At 42.4% G+C, this 21,877-nt stretch overlaps 2 protein-coding genes across 2 annotated transcripts in view; one reads left to right on the top strand and one right to left on the bottom strand.

The window, feature by feature from the left end:
• Positions 1-245: 245 nt before the first annotated feature.
• Positions 246-21,877, top strand: part of LOC140363113 (uncharacterized) — a 34,765-nt gene continuing 13,133 nt past the window's right edge. Inside the window, exons 1-5 of the mRNA XM_072449451.1 lie at positions 246-556; positions 4,998-5,375; positions 5,758-6,152; positions 6,309-6,520; positions 6,675-7,786. Coding sequence (XP_072305552.1) covers positions 518-556; positions 4,998-5,375; positions 5,758-6,152; positions 6,309-6,520; positions 6,675-7,531 — 1,881 coding nt within the window. The 5' untranslated portion in view covers positions 246-517 and the 3' untranslated portion in view covers positions 7,532-7,786. The remainder of the gene's footprint in view (positions 557-4,997; positions 5,376-5,757; positions 6,153-6,308; positions 6,521-6,674; positions 7,787-21,877) is intronic.
• edem2 (ER degradation enhancer, mannosidase alpha-like 2) lies at positions 9,214-16,308 on the bottom strand. The gene is made up of 12 exons (XM_072449443.1): positions 16,096-16,308; positions 14,590-14,700; positions 14,477-14,516; positions 12,180-12,285; positions 11,893-12,018; positions 11,407-11,618; positions 11,190-11,331; positions 10,841-10,965; positions 10,609-10,753; positions 10,159-10,280; positions 9,634-9,799; positions 9,214-9,555 (listed from the first exon to the last, which is right to left on the bottom strand). Exons 1-12 carry the CDS (start codon positions 16,203-16,205, stop codon positions 9,335-9,337), a joined length of 1,626 nt encoding a protein of 541 aa, XP_072305544.1. The 5' UTR covers positions 16,206-16,308; the 3' UTR covers positions 9,214-9,334.

Here is a 21,877-nt window from a genome sequence, read left to right as displayed (position 1 = left end):
GAAAGTGTTCATACTGTTTCAGTTTATACCCAGATTATTCATGGTTTCATTTCTAGTCTTTTGAATAATTTAGTCCGGAGGTTTCATTGCTATCATCCTTGTATTTACAAGAAAGTCCTGACTACAAACTAGATAAAATATACAATTATAAATACACTGTTATAATGTGTCATAAACAAGTACCTCTATAGTGCAACCGTTTTTCGTGTTGTATTATGGTGTAATATGTGTGGCTCTTTAAACTCCACCTCCCATGATGCTGTTTGTCTGTGTGCCTGGTGCACTCTGGGATCTGCAGTCCACAGCAGCGAACGTTGCATTGTGGGGGAATCTCAGTTTGAAAATGAGACGCACTTGGAGCAGGACACACGCAGCTGGCTCCGGTCTGCGCCTCCCTGGACCTGGATCTAGCCTTGGATTTAGACTTGGATCTGTGTGTCTCCTCGTCGCCTCTCCCCTCTCCTTGCCTTGTCTCCTCGTTTCCTCTCTCCTCGTCTCCTAGGCTGAATGTGCAGAGATGGGCTGCAGATTGAGTGTGAGCAGAGGCAGGAACAGGGTGAGTCAATCTCTTCATGAACCAACACAACAATCACAAATACAGCACTGATACATTTGGGGAATAAGAAACGCACCAGCAGGGTGTATATTTTACATAAGAGGAGTGAACCAGATTTGTCCAAAAATAAAATGATGGCTGTGATGCAATTGTTGGGAATGTGAATCCAGTCAGTGGCACAGCGACTGGCAGCAGAAAGAATGACAGCTAAATGATTACACAGAGGTGAAGATGTGGAGGCTCAAGTCTGACTGTAAAGCGGGCTGAGGAAGGAGCTGTTTAGTCTGATTTTGACCTGGTGTAGTCTGTATTTCATTATAAATTGGTCGTGTTTAAATTCTGATTTACATACATTTTAGGTCTTGTTTGTTCTTGATATGATAGTTTGCTCAAAAAGATTCAATTCTGGTTTTAATCTAGTCCCGTTTCAGATGTGGTTAGGATCCATTCACACTTGAGCCCAGTACAGTTCTGATGTGCACTTGCATTTGTCCTGTTTTTAGTCCTATAATGTAGTCCAGTTCTAGTCCCAGTTTAGCTGTGGTGTGTGCGCAAGTGTGAAGTGGGATGTCTTGTTCTGACAGATGAGATGTTCTGATCCTAAAGCTTTTGGACAAAAGAGTACACGCAGAATGAGGGCTGGATCCGGTCCTGGTTTGGTCTTGGCTAGTCAGGTTTTTTTTCTCCAATTCATGTGTGAGGAGACAGAATGATGATGATGTGCTGTGATAGAGGAGCCTAAAGCCTTTGGGGAAAACTCAGACAGAGAAGTGAAAATATGGAGTGCTACCACATGGATTAAAAATACATCTGCTCATTAGGCACTTGTCTACTGCAACACAAGCTGCTCCATCATTACCGAGTGTTACTGTTAAAGGTTTGGGTCATCACAAATATAAAAGGATTTTCTGTACTGAAATGCAAAATGTCATTTTATTTTCAATTTTATTTTTTATTAACCATTATATAACCAGGTAAGAGCACTTGAGATCCAGGCCTCTTTTCAAGGATTATTTCAAGGAAAATTACTATTTTCAAATGCAGAAGTGTAAATTATTCTTGGAAGTATTGGTGGCCAGATCCCAAGTTGACTCAAGGCAGTTTCACAGCTAGAGAAGAGACAAGAAACTCGGTCACTCTCTGTCTCCAAGTGTGTGTGTGTGTGTGTGTGTGTGTCTATGTCAGAGCAGTGGGTTGTTCAAACGTCAGGTCACATCACTGTCACACATTCAGACCCACTCAGCTGTACTGCTCAGAGCTCTCTAACACAGTGGACAACACTGGACTACATTACCCACAATCCATCACCACCGCCCCAGAGCATAGCTATACTACCTTGTTTGCTCTTCAACTCACTGGGACACATTACCCTCAGTCTGCCTCCACATTGCTGTCTGTTCACTGTGCAATAGATTGGGAATATCTTCAAAACTCAAGGTATTTTGGGACACCAGGATATAGAACAGAAAGGAATGGTCTGTCACCTGTGGGATGTACCACATTATGACATTAAATCTAACTACCTGTCTTTCAAATGTAAAACTTATTTGGGTATCTTGGAAAGCGAAATATAAGTGTTACGTATTCTTATTCTTGTTATTAGGCCCGAGTGCCACAAGCTGACGAGAGGCCTATTAGTTCTGCAAAGTGAAAGTGTGAAAGTGCGCAAGTGCGCACGAAATCGAGCGCGAAGCGCTCACCCACTTCTAAACACTCCTCCACTCATGCACGCCCCGTGCATACTAATTAGTAGTAGGAAAATGGAACATTATCGTTGTAAACGGGCAAAGCCCGTGCAAAAGTGCGCCCCCCTTTACATGGGGATGATGACCATCGGAATATTCTACTTCTTTCTTTCTTCTTCTCGGGATCAACCCCCCATTTTTCACCCAGTGAACATTGACGAAAAGTCACAAAAATTTGCACACCTCTAAAAATCGTGCCTCTACATTCTGGCTATCTCCTTTTTCTAAAATTAAACAAATTGGCGCGTCAGCGCCCCCAAATGTACCAAAAATGCATTGAGAGATAGGAAATGACCCAAAAAAATCTGATCGTAGAATCATGAAATTTGGCTGTGGTAGATGGTGACTAGAGAAGTAATAAAAAATATTGTTACGGCAACGCCGTCCGCCCAACCAAATGTCGGCCATATTGGTTCAAAAATGGCTAAACATGACTTCGGAGTTTTTCTAAATGTCGTACTTTTACGAACTCCTCCCAGGGCGTTGGCCCTAAAACGCTGAAATTTGGTGAGACTCATCTTCAGGAGTGGACCATCAAAAGTTATCCACATTTTTATTCTAAGAGTCATGGTCTCTGTGCGGCCAAGAATTCAAAATAAAATTGGTAGGTGTAATAAAAGGACAATAGGGGCACGTTAGCGCCCCCTCCTCTTGCGGAGTGGCTTGGCGAGGGCCGATCATTGCCGCTTGCGGCTATATTTAGGCCCGAGCGCCACAAGCTGGCGAGAGGCCTATTAGTCCCGTAAGGCCGTGCAAAGCACGGCTGCGAAAGTGCGCACGTAGTGCGCACAAAATCTAGCGCAAAGCGCTCGCCCACTTCCAAACACTCACTAACGCACTCCTCCACTCATGCACGCCCCGTGCATACTAATTAGTAGTAGGAAAATGGAATGTTACCGTTGTAAACGGGCGAAGCCCGTGCAAAAGTGCGCACTAAACGAGCACTTTACATACATCGTCATCCCCATATAAAGCACTCATTTGCGCTAAGTAGCTCACGAATACATTCCCCATCTCTTGCATGTTCCGTGCATATAAGCATGTAATGCAAAAATTGAACATTATTACTGTATAGAGGGCCAAAAACACAAAGTGGGCGGAGCCCACTCAAAATTAACGAAAGTACCCGTCAGTGACCAGGGACCCACACCATGAGGTAGGAAAGCGCGAGCGCTTTCCGAAAATGTATAGTTTATGATATTTGAAAAATGGGAAACATTGTTTTCGCATCGGAATATTATTCTTTCTTTCTTCTTCTTCTTCTTCTTCTTCTTCTTCTTCTTCTTTTTGCACACCTATAACAATCATGCCTCTCTACATTCTGGCTATTTCCCTTTTCTAAAATAAAAAAAATTGGCGCGTCAGCGCCCCCAAATGTACCAAAAATGCATTGGGAGATAGGAAATGACCCAAAAAAAATCAGATCGTAGAATCATGAAATTTGGCACAGAGGTAGATGGTGACAAAAGAAGTAAAAAATATTATTACGGCAACGCCGTCCGCCCAACCAAATGTCGGCCATATTGGTTCAAAAATGGCTAAGCATGACTCGGGAGTGTTTACAAACGTCGTACTTTTACAAACTCCTCCCAGGGCATTCGCCCTAAAAAGCTGAAATTTGGTGAAAATGGTTCTGAGGAGTGGGACATCAAAAGTTATTCAAATTACATTGATACCTGTCACGATCTCTGTGCGGCGAAGCCGCAAACTTTAGCTAGAATTTCAGAAATCTCCCAAATTTAAAATGTTTACCGTTTGCGCAGATAAAGTCCGAATTGCGTCAAATTAGTTTGTCAGTTGTTAAACTCTTTGCCCTAAACCTACTTGAAGTGAAATAAATTAATTTGGCACCACAGCGCCCCCTACAGATTCTATATGGAGGTTAAATGTTTAGTTTTGCGAAATTATATGAAATTTGACACACAACTCAATTTTGGCATCCCCATCAAAAAAGTCAATGAGACCATGTCATAATTGTTATGGCTTTGCCATAACGATGACCAAAACCTCCCATGTTATTCCAATGGGGAAATCACCAGAACATGTTTACACTTTATACTTTCACAAACTACTCCCAGGGCGTCAGCCCTATTAACCTGAAATTTGGTGAGACTCATCTTCAGGGGTGGACCATCAAAAGTTATCCACATTTTTATTCAAAGAGTCACGGTGTCTGTGCGGCAAAGCCGCACATTTTGCCAAGAATTCAAAATAAAATTGCTTTTTGATGGTAAAACAAAGGGGAGAAGATGTGAGAGCGTCACAGATTCAGCAGTAGGTGTAATAAAAGGACCATTGGGGCGCGTTAGCGCCCCCTCCTCTTGCGGCGTGGCGGCGGCGTGGCAAGGGCCGATCATTGCCGCTTGCGGCTATATTTCTTACTATTCTTATCTGCATTCATTTTTAATACTTGGGGTTAATACTTGTAAGTGGGTTCACCTTTCTACATATCTGACCTGTAACTTACTGGCTGCCACCTGCTTGTCTTCATGGGAACAGATACTTTTAATATTATAATGTGAAAAATTACAAAGCAAAGGTAGACCCCCCCAGAAATGTTACATAATGCACCTTTTACACTGATCTGGACGGGAATATTGACCCTCAGCAACACACAGCCTTATCACTTTGTCGTTCTGAGACGACAAAGAGCAATATTACTGAAAAGCAATACTTGTGTTTTTTGTGTCCTTCAGGCAAAGCCCCGCCCCTTGCGACACTCCCATGGTCCAGAAGAGCTTCACTTCCGGGATGAATTTGGTCAGCAAATCACAGTGCAGCTGGAAGAGAGAGGGAGGGGACAGTACAGACCAATGGAACCTCATTGGGAGATGAGTCAAACTCAGAGGCCATGCTACGGTGACCCCTACATGCCGCCTGACCTCTACCCCTATATGTCACATGACCAGTTTCCCACCACCACCTGTGTCCCAAGTGTGTCCTACAGCCTGGACCAGATGGACCAGATGGACCAAATGGACCAAATGGACCACATGGACCAGATGGACCACATGGACCAGATGGACCACATGGACCAGATGGACCACGTGGACCCAGCCTGGCTCCAGACCCAGGTACAACCCTTTAGACTTATGTACTGTTTAGGCTGCCATGTTCTACTAAATAGACTTATTTTAATCAAGTTATACCTCATAAACGTACTGTTCCTCAAGTGTTTTGCCTCTAAGCTTTTTCTGTCCAATTTAGTCTGCCAGTTTACCTTATTAAAGAGTCCAATGATTCCAAATATGGTAGTTTTAAATACCAATATTCTGCTACACAGAGAAAGATCATCTGGGGCTGCTCTGTACAATGCGAGATGTGTTTCTCTTTTCTTCGACAGGACAGGGATGAGAGTCGCAGCAAATCCAGCATCAGAATTTCTTAAAACCAAAACATTCAAAAGTCATATAGTAGTCATATAGTCTCTAACATTCTCATTCCGATTCTTCTCAGTTCTCCTGCCCCTGGCCTCCTCCAGACCTCAGGCCAGATGGCGCCTTGGATCTGGACAAGGTTCAGTCTGGTCCTGGTCTGGTCCCAGACTACTCCTGCAGTTCTTCTCAGTTCCTCAAGGGGATGCTACTTTCAGAGGCAGAAACAGATATTGTGTCTTCACTCCCAGGCCACACCCCTTCGTCCCGTGGCTCCTCCCCATCAGACTCTGTAACATCGTCTTTGACGTCAGAGCCTAGTGATTCAGGCTTCCACAGTGTCAGCACTGCAGGCCCTGCTCCGAGAGCTGCAGGCCCTGTCCCCAGAGCTGTTGGGCCCTCCCCTGGACACACCCACCACCGCCCGCATCTTCAGAGAGGACGCTGGGAACTGCAATCGATCCCTGAGAACTGGAGGTGGGTGGGGGTATTTTAGATTGAAAGGTGTACAATTAACTAGAATAGTGAGGCGTTTTGGACGGTTTTATCTCCATCAAGTGAATATTAAAGCCATGAAATATTGTGATCAAATGATGACAGTTGTAATGAGTCTTATTGTGTCTGGTCCTTTAGCCCTGCTCCTCACTATGTGCATCAGAAGCCAGACCAGAGGGGATTCTGGGAGATGCAGTCCATCCCAGAGTCAGGACCCAGGGCTAGCTGCAGCGTTGGCAACAGTACCACAACTACAGTCCACTTTCACCGGCCAGAACGCAGTCCCACATCTCCTCGGCAACACAGCCCCCATTTACAACGACAACGCTCACCTGCGACGACACCCCTCGGTCAGTGAGTCCATTGTACTGGGTATACTGTTTCAGGTTTCTAGGTCTCGGCAATATGATATTACTGGCGATCCTACTCATAAACTTTTGTTTACTACATTTTTGTCACAATAACACTACAGCACTCATATTGACAATAATCCTTTTTTCATAGGTTGTCGCACTGAGCCCTGCCAGCGGAGAGCGCTCTGGCTGCAAGATGGATCCAGAAATTTAACAGAACCAAACCGAAGCCAAACTTTCACCAATCTGAGCCAGAATCAAAACCAGCATCGGAGAAGAGCCAGCCACCCCTGCACCCTCCAGGCATCAGAGACCAGGACCTCCCAGAGCGGGCCCTCTGAGACCAGGTCTAACCAGACTAGCACTGCACCAAGGAGGAGCGTAACCAGAACCAGCCAATGGGATCGGAGTTTAACCCACGACAGAGAAATCAGCTTAAACCAAGATCAGAACCAGACCTTCAACCAAACCCCTCATAACCCTTCTACGTACACCTCCCAAACCAACTCCAGATCCAGAGAGTCTTTTGATCAAGGCTACGCCAAACCTAACCGCACAAGAGACCTTAGCCTTGACCAAAACCATCACAATCCTCTGACTCGGACCTCGCAGACCCTCAGAACTAGGTCTAATCGGGAGTCCACACCTCAGTTTTACAGCACAGTCCAGTCCAGCCCCAGGTCGCCCAATCAGAGGCCACAGCGGAGGCATCGAGCACCACGATTGGTCCATCAGAGGAGTGATGTCACCACTGATGAAGAACTTTTCCCACCTCCCCAGGATCGCCGCCGACCAGGCCACAAAACTCGGATTAGATCCTCTCAGTGTCGTACTGGGCCGGACCAGGATCCACTTATGGTCCTGAGAGATCAGAACCTGGACCGGATAAGGACCAGGCAGATTCTTGACGAGTGGACCACAATCGAGGAGCTGCTGAGCCATGGGACCAGAACAGAAAACCGGACAAAGGGTTGGCCCAGTCCGCTTCTGTCTGTCACTACAGTCTGATCGGACCAGAACAGGAATCAGAACCAGGATTACACCGGACCAGAAGTAAGCCTGGAACCAGAGTTTACACAAATCAGAAGATCGGAACCAAGTTCAAACTTGACAAACTTCATGTTGACCATCAATGCTGGTGAGACCTATGTGACTGTTTCTAAATGTGGGGAAACGGTCTGGACTAAACTGTGAATAAACATGTGAATTCATTTTGTGAACTGAAATTTGGATTCAGAATAAACACATAGCAAATTAATATATGTATAATAAGTAAATGAATCCAAACAAATAATTAATCAAAGCAAGACGTATTCTGCTGTCAGACAGGTGTAAATATTCAGGTTTAACTCTAGATCTAACCGTGACAGAGACATTTACCCAAAGACCTTTGTAACCCCAATATTTATGTAAGCTAATGAGATACAATATGTTTTAATAACAGAATATTTTTTTATTAAAATAAATTACATTAAAAGTCCAGTAAATCAGAAAATTAGAACAGCCCCATGTACCGACTAGAACAAAATCCGGATTTGGTTCTGGAGCAATGTGGAACATTTCAATTAATATTTCTATTTAATTGACTTCATTATTTCAGTGTGTATCCATTGTACTTGATCTGGAGCTGTCAAATGTGTCTACGTAATACCCATGATTAACAGCACCACCTCCACAGTCCTCTCTTCTCCCTCTGTGGACAAACATGGTACTACAGCCTCAGATTTTGCTCCCATCTTTATGGAATAGCCTATGTATTATCTGTTTTACTGTTCAAAAAAATAAAAAAAATTACAGTACACTTAGACCCTTGAGAGTCCTGATCCAAATGAGACCCCCTGCTCTTTGTGTGATGCCATTTCACAGTTGTTACAGATGACTGAGGTGAGAGTGTGGTCTAGCTCATTCTTTCACTCTCGTTCCCATCCGCGTGTCTCCATGGCAACTGTCTGAGCGTCTCCACGGTGACTGCTGCATCAGTTTCCACAGCAACACTTTGACGACTCCATCACTGTCGTCGTCATTAATCACCTCATCAATTCAGCAAGTTCACACAATCATGACAGATACACAGTGTATTTTTGCAGTTACTTCTGACCAGGATCCTGGCTCAGATCTGGTCCACTGCTCCTGACAGGTGCAGTAGATGAAGGAGACAAGTCAGATGAAGAGAAATGTGATATATACAGAAAATACAGCGAAAATGACACATGCACGTATCAAAAACGGTGTACAATAGTGCTTAGAGGGAGCAGATCTCACTCAGGACAGAGTACAGCTTTATTTGGTGTTCCAGATCAGCACTAAAACATCCCTTTACTGAAAATCGTATCTTTATGTCATCTAGGATATGAAGCAAAATGTTCTGCTGTTTCGTGAGCCTAACTTAACCTTTATGTTGTTAACAAACTGTGGTTAAATTATGTACAGGCATGCAGTGGACAGCTAATTTTGAGAACAAATGTAATGTTTCATCTAAACTATTTATTTACAGGTTTTACAGAGTTTAAGAAAGACTTTCTGAGGTCAAGATCCCCCTGATGTGTCTAGTAGTGGCATACATAGAGAAACAGCTCATATCAGGGTTTGTATGTGGTATTTTTGTAAATAAATCTGTTTGAATTTTATTGTCTTTTTATGTTTTTCAATCTACCCCTCCGGTGAACGCTTAAATAAATACAGCATTTAAGAAAATAGAATAGACTTTATTTAAATTTAAATCACTTAAACATTGTCATTTTTAAATACAAACGTTTTTTAAATATGGGCATAGTCCTGGTTGTCCTGAATCAGTTTTAGGTCACATGTGTTTTAGGTGCTTTCAGTGAAGACTTGTCCTTTTACAGCAAGTCTGGAGCTGAAGGGTTGAACTGGACATCTAAGACTTGAACTCTGTGATTGGTCAGTAGATGATGCAGTGGGTTGAGCCAGGAGAATGTTCCTTATCTCTGATTGGTCAGAGTCGTGGCTATGACAGCAGTACAGCGCAGCGGCATCGATGGGATGGGCCTCAGTATTGAAGATGTAGGCTCCTGGTTAAAATACAGTTCTAGTAAAGGTATTCAAGAACACATTGTTGCATTATGGATGTGTGTTTGAAATGAACTCACCTGTGCCGAGCACACACCTTCCCGACACCCCACCACCTTCTTCCCATGGCCCGCCCCCATGCAGGAAGTGGGTTGGGTCAAAGAGCAGGTAAAGGTATTTAATGGTCTCAGCCAAAAAGAAGGACTCCATCCGGTTGTCTAGTTGGTGGTCCCTCAGATCCCTCACCTGAAAGAGAGATTGTATAAAAGTTTGTGTAGGATTCTATTGGCTTATAATTTTAATAGTTAGGGGTGGGTACCTTTTTTAAATACTTTTTTTCCACAATATCTGTACCTGAACCTTTTGAGTGGCGATGCTGAATTAATTGTGATCTTGAGCCAATCAATAATTAAGTTTGAGCAAAACTAGTATTATGATTTATTTTTTATGTAAGTAAGCTGCATAGTGTGGTTTCAGGATGAATTTTGAATTTTCCGTATCAAACTTTTGGTACTGTACTGGTAGTACGGTAGTTAAAAAAGGTTTACAATACCTGATATTAACAGAAGAAGTAGTATAAATAGCTGTAGTAGCACAACTCTCACCGAAGCATAACCACATGGTGTGCGGCTGATCTTCTCAATGGACTCCAAAGCGTCTAATCCCATCTGCAGGTACAAGTGGTCCCCAGTGGCTCGAAACAAGTACATTGCACTTTCTATCAACTCTGAAATCCCCCAGAAACATAATATTAATGCTTATTAGAAAAGACACGTTTAATACAATCGTAACAGTGATTTCACACAGTAAACATGAATACCGTATATAATTTAAATTTTAAACTGATATTGCCATGCATCATGCTGGTCTGGTCCTGGTCTGGTCCAAGTTGTTTGTAGTTAGTCTAGGTTACAATTGATGCTTGAGCACTTAGTGGGTAAACACATCTAAAAAAAAAAATGGTTTGGGTCATGTCCTGTATCTTGTTTTTGGTAAGTCAGGTTTAGGTTCAAGTGGGTCAGCATTATATTAGGTAAATCAAGTCTAATTGTTACCTGGTCTAAGAGGGTAGCCCTCTCTCTTGTCAACAGTGTAGCCCTGTGGGATGCTGTAGAACTCTGGAAGACCTCCAAACTGTCTCCAGACCGAATAGTAATTCTGGAAGGTCCTCACTGCACTTTCCAGGTCTCCAGTCAAGGACTAACATCGGGGAAAGGCCAATGAAAACCAGGTTTAGTCTAGCTCTAAACACTCAAATTAAGTCCCTCCCTCCACCACAAGTCTTACCTGTAGCCCAGGCCAGAACGCCTCAAGGGACTGGAAGACCGGCATGGACACAGTGCCTTTGTGCATCTGGACCCACAGGTACCAGTCATCAAATCGAGTGTAGTTCTGTATCGCCCGGTCATATTCTAAAACAAATAAAAGTGATGAAGGATTGAAGTCTTTACACCGTCTTCATTAACACATTGCACTGTAAGTCTTAGTTTAGGTCAGAGGAAAAACACTGCTCCAGGTCTTTTGGCAAGTCTCATTTCTGTCCATACCATCTGGATCTGGGTACATCCAACTTTATCTACTAAACATCTAAATATGGGCGGGACAAATTATATCTGTATGCTTCTCTGAGCCCCACCATGAAACATGTGCAATAGTCCTGGGTCCTGGAGAAGAATGGATCCTTTGACCAAATATTCAAAGTAAGAGTCGACCCCAGCTCCAATGCCTGCATCCTGAGCAACCCATTTCTGAGTCACAACGTCTATGTGGTTCCCCACCTGAGGACCAGAACAGTATAAGATTAGTGCTGGTTCAGACCTGGTTCAGGCCTGGATGTAGTCCTAGGTCAGTACCAGTCCAATGCTGGACCTGGTCTCCCACAGAGCCTGCAGAGCCTTGCGGGCCAGGTCCTCGTAGGTCTGGTTCCCGGTGAGTCTGCTCAGGGTCGCAAACTCCAGTATGAATGTTCCTACTCCAGCCGTACAGGTGACTGGGGTCTCGGAGGGACTGACCCCACGCAGCAGGTTAACAGTCCCATACGGCATCCCAGAGGGGGTCTCGAATGCTGGGGAGAGGAACCACCAATATATTCTTTAAAGAGTAAACTGAGACAAGAAAGTCCCAGTGTTGTAAAAACATTTCAGACAGTAAGCCTTTTTGTCATAATTCAAAAGACTAAAACTTAACAATAATGCCTAAAATATCCACTAAATTCATATTATAGACTCAGATGTTGTTGTTATCATTGCTGTTTTATATTAATACAATACTGCCATTATCTCATTATATTGATATTGAAATATGTTTGGTTAGGTTGGTTGGTTGGTTAATTATCTGACCTGGCAAAAGTTTCTTGGCTGCGTCCTCTGCCATTCGCAGTAACGGACCTGAACAGGGCCAACCGGGTTCCAAGTCCAGACCAGCCCGGCCCGAAAGGAGGTGAGCGGAGATCAAACCCCCCACCACTGAGACGACAAAGATGGTTAAGACAGTGTTCAAAGATCAGGGATTTCTAAGGATGTTCAAAAAGATCTGAAGTAACATGTATTGATGTGTATATGAACAGATTGGGACAAATGTAGAAGAAACAGGTGCGTGTTCTGCTCCAGCAGGACTACGTTTTTACCTCTGATGTTGGTCTCAAAAACTGAAGCGTTGACGTCTATGTCAAAGTCAACGGTTTCCTGAAGCAGAGAAGCCACTCTCTGGAACTCAGTCGTGTTCCCCAAAACCTGCACAATGACGCCCCCCAATGGTCATGAACAATAAGTATATGAAAAGGCAAAACATGTACGCAATATAATATGCCACATGAATATATAATCATGGTCTTAGCATAACCTTACATATTCAATCTTGACCTATTCTGCATATCTCTATTGGACACTCGCTGATGGAAGCAATATATAAAGTGTATATATATATATATATATATATATATATATATATATATATATATATATATATATATATATAGTAATATATATATATATATATATATATAGTAATATATATATATATATATATATATATATATATAAAGTATATATATAGATATATATAAAGTATATATATATAGATATATATATATAAAGTATATATATAGATATATATAAAGTATATATATATATATATATATATAAAGTATATAAAGTATATATATATATATAAAGTATATAAAGTATATATATATATATAAAGTATATATATATATATATATAAAGTATATATATATATATAAAGATATATATATATAAAGATATATATATATAAAGATATATATATATATATATATATATATAAAGATATATATATATATATATATATATATATATATATATATATATATATATATATATATATATATATAAACATCCACACCTTAGTAGAAAAAGCTTCAGTTGTAGTCATCTGGACTCAGTTTGAAAAAGTAGACGTTTCGACTCTCATCCAAGAGTCATTGTCAATAACAGAATTTAGGTCGAGAACTCCGATATTAATACTGTTCTGTGGTAAGACCCGCCCATTGGGAGGAGCCTTCCTGAAGTAGAAAGAGTTGTTGGTTTCAACAGAAACTCCCCCCTTGTATCTACCGAGCTAGCCTATTCAGAATCTTAATGGGCTGTTAAAACCTCTTTGTCTTAGTGAGACCCTGGCTCAACCACCCTGAGTACCTGATTAGCATTTGAATGCCCTGGTCCTTTACCTTTCCAGGGGTTCAGTAACCCATTATAGATAACAGGAAGATTAAACCTAAGCCCTCCATTTCTGTTTAAAGAAGGTCTTTCTTTTTTAACAAAAATAGCTTCCTTGACTCCTCTTTCAAACCATCTTTTCTCCCTGCTTAAAACCTTCACCTCACCGTCTTCAAACGAGTGATTAGAGGCTTCAAGATGGAGATGCACGGCACTCTGTGGACCTGAACTAGTATTTCTTCTGTGCTGATAAAGCCTCTTGTGTAGAGGCTGTTTCGTCTCACCTATGTAACGTTCTTTACAGCTTTCTTCACTGCATTGGATCGAATAAACTACATTGCTCTGTTTTTGAGTCGGAAGCTATTTTTGTTAAAAAAGAAAGACCTTCTTTAAACAGAAATGGAGGGCTTAGGTTTAATCTTCCTGTTATCTATAATGGGTTACTGAACCCCTGGAAAGGTAAAGGACCAGGGCATTCAAATGCTAATCAGGTACTCAGGGTGTTTGAGCCAGGGTCTCACTAAGACAAAGAGGTTTTAACAGCCCATTAAGATTCTGAATAGGCTAGCTCGGTAGATACAAGGGGGGAGTTTCTGTTGAAACCAACAACTCTTTCTACTTCAGGAAGGCTCCTCCCAATGGGCGGGTCTTACCACAGAACAGTATTAATATCGGAGTTCTCGACCTAAATTCTGTTATTGACAATGACTCTTGGATGAGAGTCGAAACGTCTACTTTTTCAAACTGAGTCCAAATGACTACAACTGAAGCTTTTTCTACTATGGAACACGCCTGGACGAATGAGGGATTACACCGACATCAACACCTTAGATACCGCCCCAACTACACACATCAAACACCCTCACCTACTCACAACTTCCCATGCATGTGCCACTCAATTTAATTCCTTGTATCTCTTATAATGGCATTCTGTTTGTTCTGTCTGTATTGTACTTTGTATTGTATTGTACTGGTCTATTGTCTGTTGGTTATTGTGGTTCTGTCCTACCTGCACCTGTAATTGTCTTCGCACTAAATAAGCGAAAAAGGAAAAAGAAAAACAACAACATGACAGAAGTCTTGAACCGTGATTGGCCTTGCCAGTGATGAGGCACAATTAGTTAGTTCTTGGTTAATTCTGTCTTTGCTTGGCTGTAATTGGTCAGTTTTGTCAGTGCCAGGCTGTGATTGACCAGTAGTGGTATGTGATTGGTGTGTAGAGACTCACCAGGAGAGTGTCCAGTGCATCAATTAGAGTGAGAGAGAAACTGGGGGAAAGATCAAAGACTTCAGAGTCAATCAGACCTGAGGCAAGAGACATGAGGTCGGTGTCTATCTTACCTGCCCCAAGTGTCATGTCCGTCACATGTGAGGGGGCGGAGCTCATCATACGGAAAGGCATGGTCCAAGTAACTGTTATAGGCATGGTAAAACATGGTCCGGATCCTGGCCCTAAAGCAGAATTTAGTTTAGTCCAGCGGTTTCCTTATCGATCAGCTCGTTGTTTTGAGTTGTAGGAAATAGTTGAAGGATAGCCATGCAAACTGATCAAATTTTTTGTTTTTTAAATTGTATGGTTTCTGATCAAACCACTTCTGATTATTATGATTTTTAACAATTAAGTTAATAATAATTATAATTAATTTCAGATAAGAGAAGGCATTTTTTGGGATGGCATTGTCCCTCATTATCCACAAGTTTATATAAGTTAAACTGCATATGGCAGCATGCGTTCCTAATTACTAGTTTTGAACAGTCCCTGTGGTAAACATTTATCATTGTTTCAGTAACGTGGCAGTTTGTGAAGATAATTAGTGCTGAGTTCTAAAACGTAATCCCCATGGGATGCAAAGTATGGATTAAGCAGGGAGGCATCGAGAGCTAGATCACAGTACAATATGCGTCTAAAGCAGCAGTTCTCCAACAACAACGACTCTGTGGAGTGGGCTCCGGATTTTACAAGCTACAAACCCAGAGCCCCCCATGCAGCAGATGACTGGAAACTAGCTCAGCAACTCAACACCTTCTACTGTAGATTTGATGTTGATGATATTTAACTATAATATAACTATAATTGAATCAATCACTCACTGCGCTGTTCACTTTCTGCACTACATCTGTATATTCAACTGTAAATTTTGTGTACATAGTAAGCCTTCTTTTATTCTTATCCAATAGCAGATTTAAATAGTTTTTCTTTTTTCTTTTAAATAGATTGTTTGTTCATCGTTGCATGGTGCACCATATCACCAAAGCAAGTTCCTCTGTTCCTGAATTCTGTTCATTAGGAATGGCAATAAACTTTCTGATTCTGATTCTGAATCCCTCTATCCATGTCATCAAAAAGTTATATATTCCATCCAAAATGCAGCAATTTACACGTAAGTGGCACAATTCTCAGACAGTTTAAACATCATCATCTAACCAAATAAAGGTGTTATTGGGTATCTTTATTTGTCAAATCATAACTATTGGGTAATTTATATGGATTGCTAACAGCTCTACCTGAATTACCTGTCACACCTGCTGCCCATATCCAACCAGGAAGTTAAATCCCCAAATAGTCAAACTGCGGCCAATTTTTAAGTAAAATCTGAAATATAATCATGCTCACAATGTTTTAGTGGGAGGGAAAGGCCAGGCGGAATACGTTACAAATTAAGCATTAAAAGGTGGTGGACGAAGAGGAATGAATGAGGGGAAAAAGAGCTTTCTCTGAGGCAGGTCTCCAGGCTGGACTCAGAAAAAGCTCCTTTTCCCCATGGAGCCCTCCCGCTTCTGTCGTCTCACACTTCCCCTGCTTTCCCCTGTAGAGGCTGGAGTGAAGACGAGGAACATCTCCGGTACCTGATCACCTCCATGTCCTCCTCAGTAAACTCCCGTGCACGCGCATCTCTCATACACACGGCACCGAGCGCGAGCACGAGCAACAGCGTGCATGCGACCGTGCACGTCATCCCTGCGCGTCCACGTCAAGACGCAGAATTACACTGGAAACATGAGAAATAACCATAACAACTGCCCGGGACAAACTGAAGTGAAACAGCAGACATAAACAGGAAGAACCGGCAGACACTACACGCATGCGCAAGGACAGTCATCGTTAGCGAGGTGCGTTCAGGAAACTGGGAAACTATAACGCTCCTGCAGACTGTTGGTCATTAAAGATCGACAATTTAACCACATGCTCAACCGAAAAGTGAATCTTTAATCCAAGGCGATATCTCAGAAGGCTACAGTGAATTATCCCTCCGCAGACTACAGAAAAATGTCAGTATATTTCGTCTCAGTCTCATATTATTTGTGTCATTAGTCATTCTAAATCTGGAAACAAGTCGAATTTGGTAACTATTGTGTTGCTGCGTCGTGTCAGAGACTTTGTTTTACTTTTTTATAGCTACTTACACATATTTTGGACGTGTAGGACACTATCTGACCACTGTGTAAATTAACCCGTTGTAAATATTTGTTTTTTTACTGAAACAAAGAACTTATTTTCAGAGGTTCAAGTAATGAGCGCGCTGAAGGGAGGAGCTAGGGGACAGAAGGGAGGAGCCAGAGGACAGAAGGGAGGAGCCAGAGGACAGAAGGGAGGAGCCAGAGGACAGAGGGGAGGGGTCCAGAGGTAGACTTCGTTAGGTGCATGGATCTATTATAATATCTGGATAGGGTATGGCTAGCCGCAGCATGTCGCAGACTACCCCAGTGGCCACTCCATTGGTACTGCATCGTGCGTCCAGAAAGCTTTTTTTCCCTAGAGCGCAATGTAACTAAAAACTGCTCGTGTTCGGCTGACAGGGCACGTAGAGCTTTCAAAAAAGTCGGATATGGCGGCAATTCTTTCTTATTTGTGGGTCATTGACTTTTTCCAATTTTAAGATTCTTCAGTTATCTTTAAAACGCATTTTAAGCTGTTAGCTTCGGCTACGCTCTAGCGCTCCGCTCTAGCCCAGCTCGTGACCGTCTAGACCAATCAGAGCCCGTGTAGGTGAAGTGAACGGACCGAGATGCCTTGAAATAGCCCAAATGCCACGACTGAGCTACAAGCGTAAAAATATGAATCTATGAGTTTAATAACTGAACAAATCATGGAACTAATGACCACCACGGATCTGAGGGCCGCGGATCTACGACTCAGAAGTGATGTCTTGAAATGTTTCTGCCTGAAAAACTAAATCACGTAATAAATGCTATGGAAATGGAATGTTTTGCCAGGTATAAACTAATCGATGTTACGTTTCGTGTCCATCAGTGTTGTTATCTGTATTACACAGACAAGAAACCTAAATACGGACTTAATCATGACTTTAGCATGTTTTGCATGTAGATAAACATGTCATCTGAATACATTTGACATGTTGTAGAATGATATGATTAAAAATACGGAATTTTAAGAAATCAATTTTAGATCATACATTCCATGTACTTAATAAGGACCAGAATTATTTCCATTGACAGTAAAAAAGTTTACTAACTAGACATTTTTTATAGTTTATTTGCGATAAACTACAAAACACTGAATAATAACTCTAAACTATTGATCCATGACAATAAATAGATTTACTTTTATCCGGTTCAAAATCCTTCAGTTTTCTTAAAACCAGTTTAATATTTCGCTTTATCTCACACTGTGCTCTGCGCTGCTCTAGTAACTCTCTGATTGGTCAGTACGATCACATGGTACGCTAACCGGACGCAGACCTACGTCACTTCTGGGCTAGGCTAACTGGCGACATGCGCTACTGAGCAGCTCTCATTGACTTGAATGGGCGGCCATCTTGGCTTCCGGGGGCTTGGTTAGGTCTGGTCGCAGATTTCCACATCAATTAAAGTAACCAGTTATTCATGAATGTAATAAACTGTTATGTTTTACACTGTAATTGTTTGTCTGTCTGAAAAAAAAAAAAATGTTGTGTCCCACAGAACATTGTTGTATCCCTTGTCTTACATTTTATTTATTTTATTATATGGGACTGTCCCATCATGTGGCACAAAATCCCATGAACTGTCCCATTTGAAGAGTTTTTGAGTTGGTCACCCTAGTCGTAGAGTGAGCTCACCACAGACAGTATTCCTCTTCTTGTGTGTGGCGTGGCTGTCCTTGAAGTGATCATTTTAACGGTCACTTTCAGTGCCCACTAGAGCCACAGGGATCTGGACGAGCCATGGCTTTGCCTTCTGCCTGGCCCTGCCTGGCTCATTTAGCAATTTCAAAGTGCAATATGTTATGTGGGCAGTTATATTGCCTCCTTTCCGCTTTGACACCATGAGCATTTTGTGGGAAATGAGAAACATGAGCACAGCTTCAATCTTGTGCGCAGCAGTCTGTTTGTGATGCAGACATGTTATAAATGTGATACACAGGTACCCAGAAGTCTCCGCTGTCCCACAGGTCTCCAACCTACAGCCCATTTTGAGTAGCTCCCGGGGGGATTATAAAAACCCAAATTTCCAAGTCTACTTTGTTTTTTCACTTTCTGAACCCAACCTTTTTTCCTCTGTTAGCTATTGCCACAAGAACAAAACAAATTTGAGGTACTCATATTCCAAAACATTTTATAGCTTAGGGGGTCACTTTAAAGTGATTTCCTGTATTTTGGTGAATTTTAAAGAAACTATTTTATCAGGTCACTTCCCATTCAGTTGGCTGCATGATGTGATTTTATCTTACTTTAAATCATCTTCACCTATTTTCTTTACTTCCCTGTGGACTGAGAGGATCCAGGTAACACTCAGGCTTGCCGTTGACATTTGTGAATAAAAAGTCAGATTCCCACTCTTCATAAAAACAGTATGTTTTTGGCTTCGTTGCAGCTCATGCTGCTGCACACATGGATGACTGCAGGTCGTAACCAATCTTGGCTGAGACAGCAATGCAATCGCTTGATTGATGGGTAATTTACAAATGATATGTGTTGTGCAGGAAGAGGGCGGGCCAACAGAAGCTTGTAATGCATTTAGAAAGTGACAAATCAAAGCAGACTGCTAAATTTAGGTATGTTTTTATTATTACAAAGCAAAAAGGAGAAGGTACTATTTTGCTATACTACAAGTAACAAAAAGTAAGTAGCACACTTAAATGCACCTAAGTAACTAACAATTGTCTTTTCTCAAGTGGCATATTTAAAAAAGGACAATTGCTCAGCAGTGTCAGGAGCCGCGGCATGGCCATATAGCCTCATGGCTAACCCTAACCCTGACCCTAACCTTAACCCTAACCCTAACCCTGACCCTAACCTTAACCCTAACATTAACCCTAACCTTAACCCGGCGCGGTCTAACCCGGCGCGGTCTAACCCGGCGCGCTCTAACCCGGCGCGCTCAAATAGCCCAGCAGTTTCAGGAGCCGCGGCACGAAATAGCCTAGCAGTTTCGGCTGCGCGCCGCGGCTCTGTAGACACTCCCTAGGTAAAAGTATCCTAGTTTAACAGTAGTTGTGAGTCAGTCCTATAAATAACTGGTCTATTGTTCATGTCATAGATGTGTTCGAGCCATGTGTCCTGTTGCTTTCAGTCCGAGTTCCAATGGGATTTTGGAGCTTTGAGCTGGAGCCAGGAGGAATGTGGTCCTGGGGGGCACAGTGAAGTGTCAGGGTCCATAACGTGATAAACTCCAGCGATAAACTACAGCTGTTCTGCTCTGAGGGACCGACTGAATCAGGTCAGAGCTGAAGGAGATCAAAATCAGCCTTTAGACCTCAGGCCAGGTCTGCTGCAACGAGTCTGCAGTCAAAGTGTTTGACCGGACACATAGCACCAAACACACACAAAACATATTGATTCATATTTGGAAACATCCAGTGTCATGCTCAAATAAAGAAATCCATCATTCAACCTCTGTAGACAAACATGCCCTAACGATACAAGACTGCCTTGTTTTTGTACCTGTTTTATCTCTGTTCCTGTGACACCTTTATGAGAGCTCTTCTTATATAACCGCATACAGTAAGCTTGTACAATATTCATCCCGTTATAGTTTTGCTTATGGTTTATGGCATTAGACTGTCACATGAGTCTCCAGCTCTCTCAGATCTGCCGTGGATTAACTTCATACAACAGCTTTACATCATACTCTTATTTTAAAAGGACAGAGTATAAATAGTTGAGTGGATTAGTGTGGAGGTATGGACTTTGTTGCATATATGTGGGCCCAGGGTAGGAAAGTGTGTGTGTGCCAAAACATCTTGAATCAGAGAATCTCCGAAAGGGGCGTACACTGTACTCACTCGCTCTTTCTTTGAATTTTAATTGAATTGTGATTAAATTGTTTGCAGATCACACTGATCAGCTTGCTTTAATTGATATAGTCATGTGGCAATAAAAGCATATTGATCAGAGTATTGGAGGATTTAATTGGATTGCTAGAAACTAAATCTAAATGTTCATAAACCTTCATAAGAAATATAAAACTTAAGACGAAAAAGTGTTTTTGCCAAACCCCACTGTCCTTTTGAGTGGGGAAATATTCAAACACAATTTCTTAAACTGTCTTTAAAAAACATGAAGAGGTGGCCATAAAGGAGAGTTCTCCCAATCAGTGTGATTGTGGTTTTATTTTTCCACATGGAAATAAATGTGTCTCCAGTTTGGGGATCACAGGACGCCATCATGTTTGCAGACGATGTTGTCCTGACAGCTCCATCAAACCTGGAAATGCAACATGCACTGGGACAGTTTGCAGCCGTGAACCCGGGATGAAGATCAGCACCTCCAAATCTGAGGTCATGGTTGTCAAGCGGAAAAAAGTGGCTTGCCCTCTCCAGGTGGGTGGGGAGTCCTTGTCCCAAGTGGAGGATTCAGGGTTTTGTTCACGAGTGAGGGAAGGATGGAACGTGAGATCGACAGGCGGATCGGTGTAGCATCTGCAGTGATGCAATCGCTGCATCGGACTGCTGTGGTGAAGAAGGAGCTGAGTCAAAAGACAAAGCTTTCGATTTACCCTCACCTATGGTCATGAGCTTTGGGTAATGACCGAAAGAACAAGATCGCGGATACAAGCGGTCAAAATGAGTTTCCTCCGCCGGGTGGCTGGGCGCTCCCTTAGAGATAGGGTGAGGAGCTCAGTCACACGGAAAGAACTCGGAGTAGAGCCGCTGCTCCTCCACGTCGAGAGGAGCCAGCTGAGGTGGCTCGGGCATCTGCTCCTGTACGCCTCCATGGGGAGGTGTTTTGGGAATGTCCCACCGGGAAGAGGCCCCGGGGAAGACCCAGGACACGCTGGAGGGACTACGTCTCTCGGCTGGCCTGGGACCGCCCCGGGATCCCACCGGAGGAGTTGGAGGATGTGTCTTACCCTGAACCATCTTGCTGGAAGCACACCTAAAATTCTATTCAGTTTTTCCGTTGGCCCCTTTTCTGCTTCTTGGAAACTACACTACGTAAGTTACTGTAATAAACAACATTTTAGCGGTGTCATAATTCACTTTGACAATTGGATTTGACAGACAGGCCCTGGGTTTTATTAAAACAAACAGACAGCTGATCTGAGATAGAGGGATGGAGAGAGAGTGTACAAACACACTAAGAGAGAGGAAGAGAAGAACAGCTGATCATGGGTCTTCATACGCAAAAGGAGAGAGAGAGAGAGAGAGAGAGAGAGAGAGAGAGAGAGAGAGAGAGAGAGAGAGAGA

This window comes from Eucyclogobius newberryi, unplaced genomic scaffold (assembly GCF_026437365.1).
Source record: "Eucyclogobius newberryi isolate DKJ021-1_F unplaced genomic scaffold, fEucNew1.0.hap1 SCAF_17, whole genome shotgun sequence".
Lineage (NCBI taxonomy): Eukaryota > Metazoa > Chordata > Actinopteri > Gobiiformes > Gobiidae > Eucyclogobius > Eucyclogobius newberryi.
The sequence above is the reverse complement of the archived record's forward strand: the minus strand, read 5'-3'. Positions and strand labels throughout refer to the sequence as shown.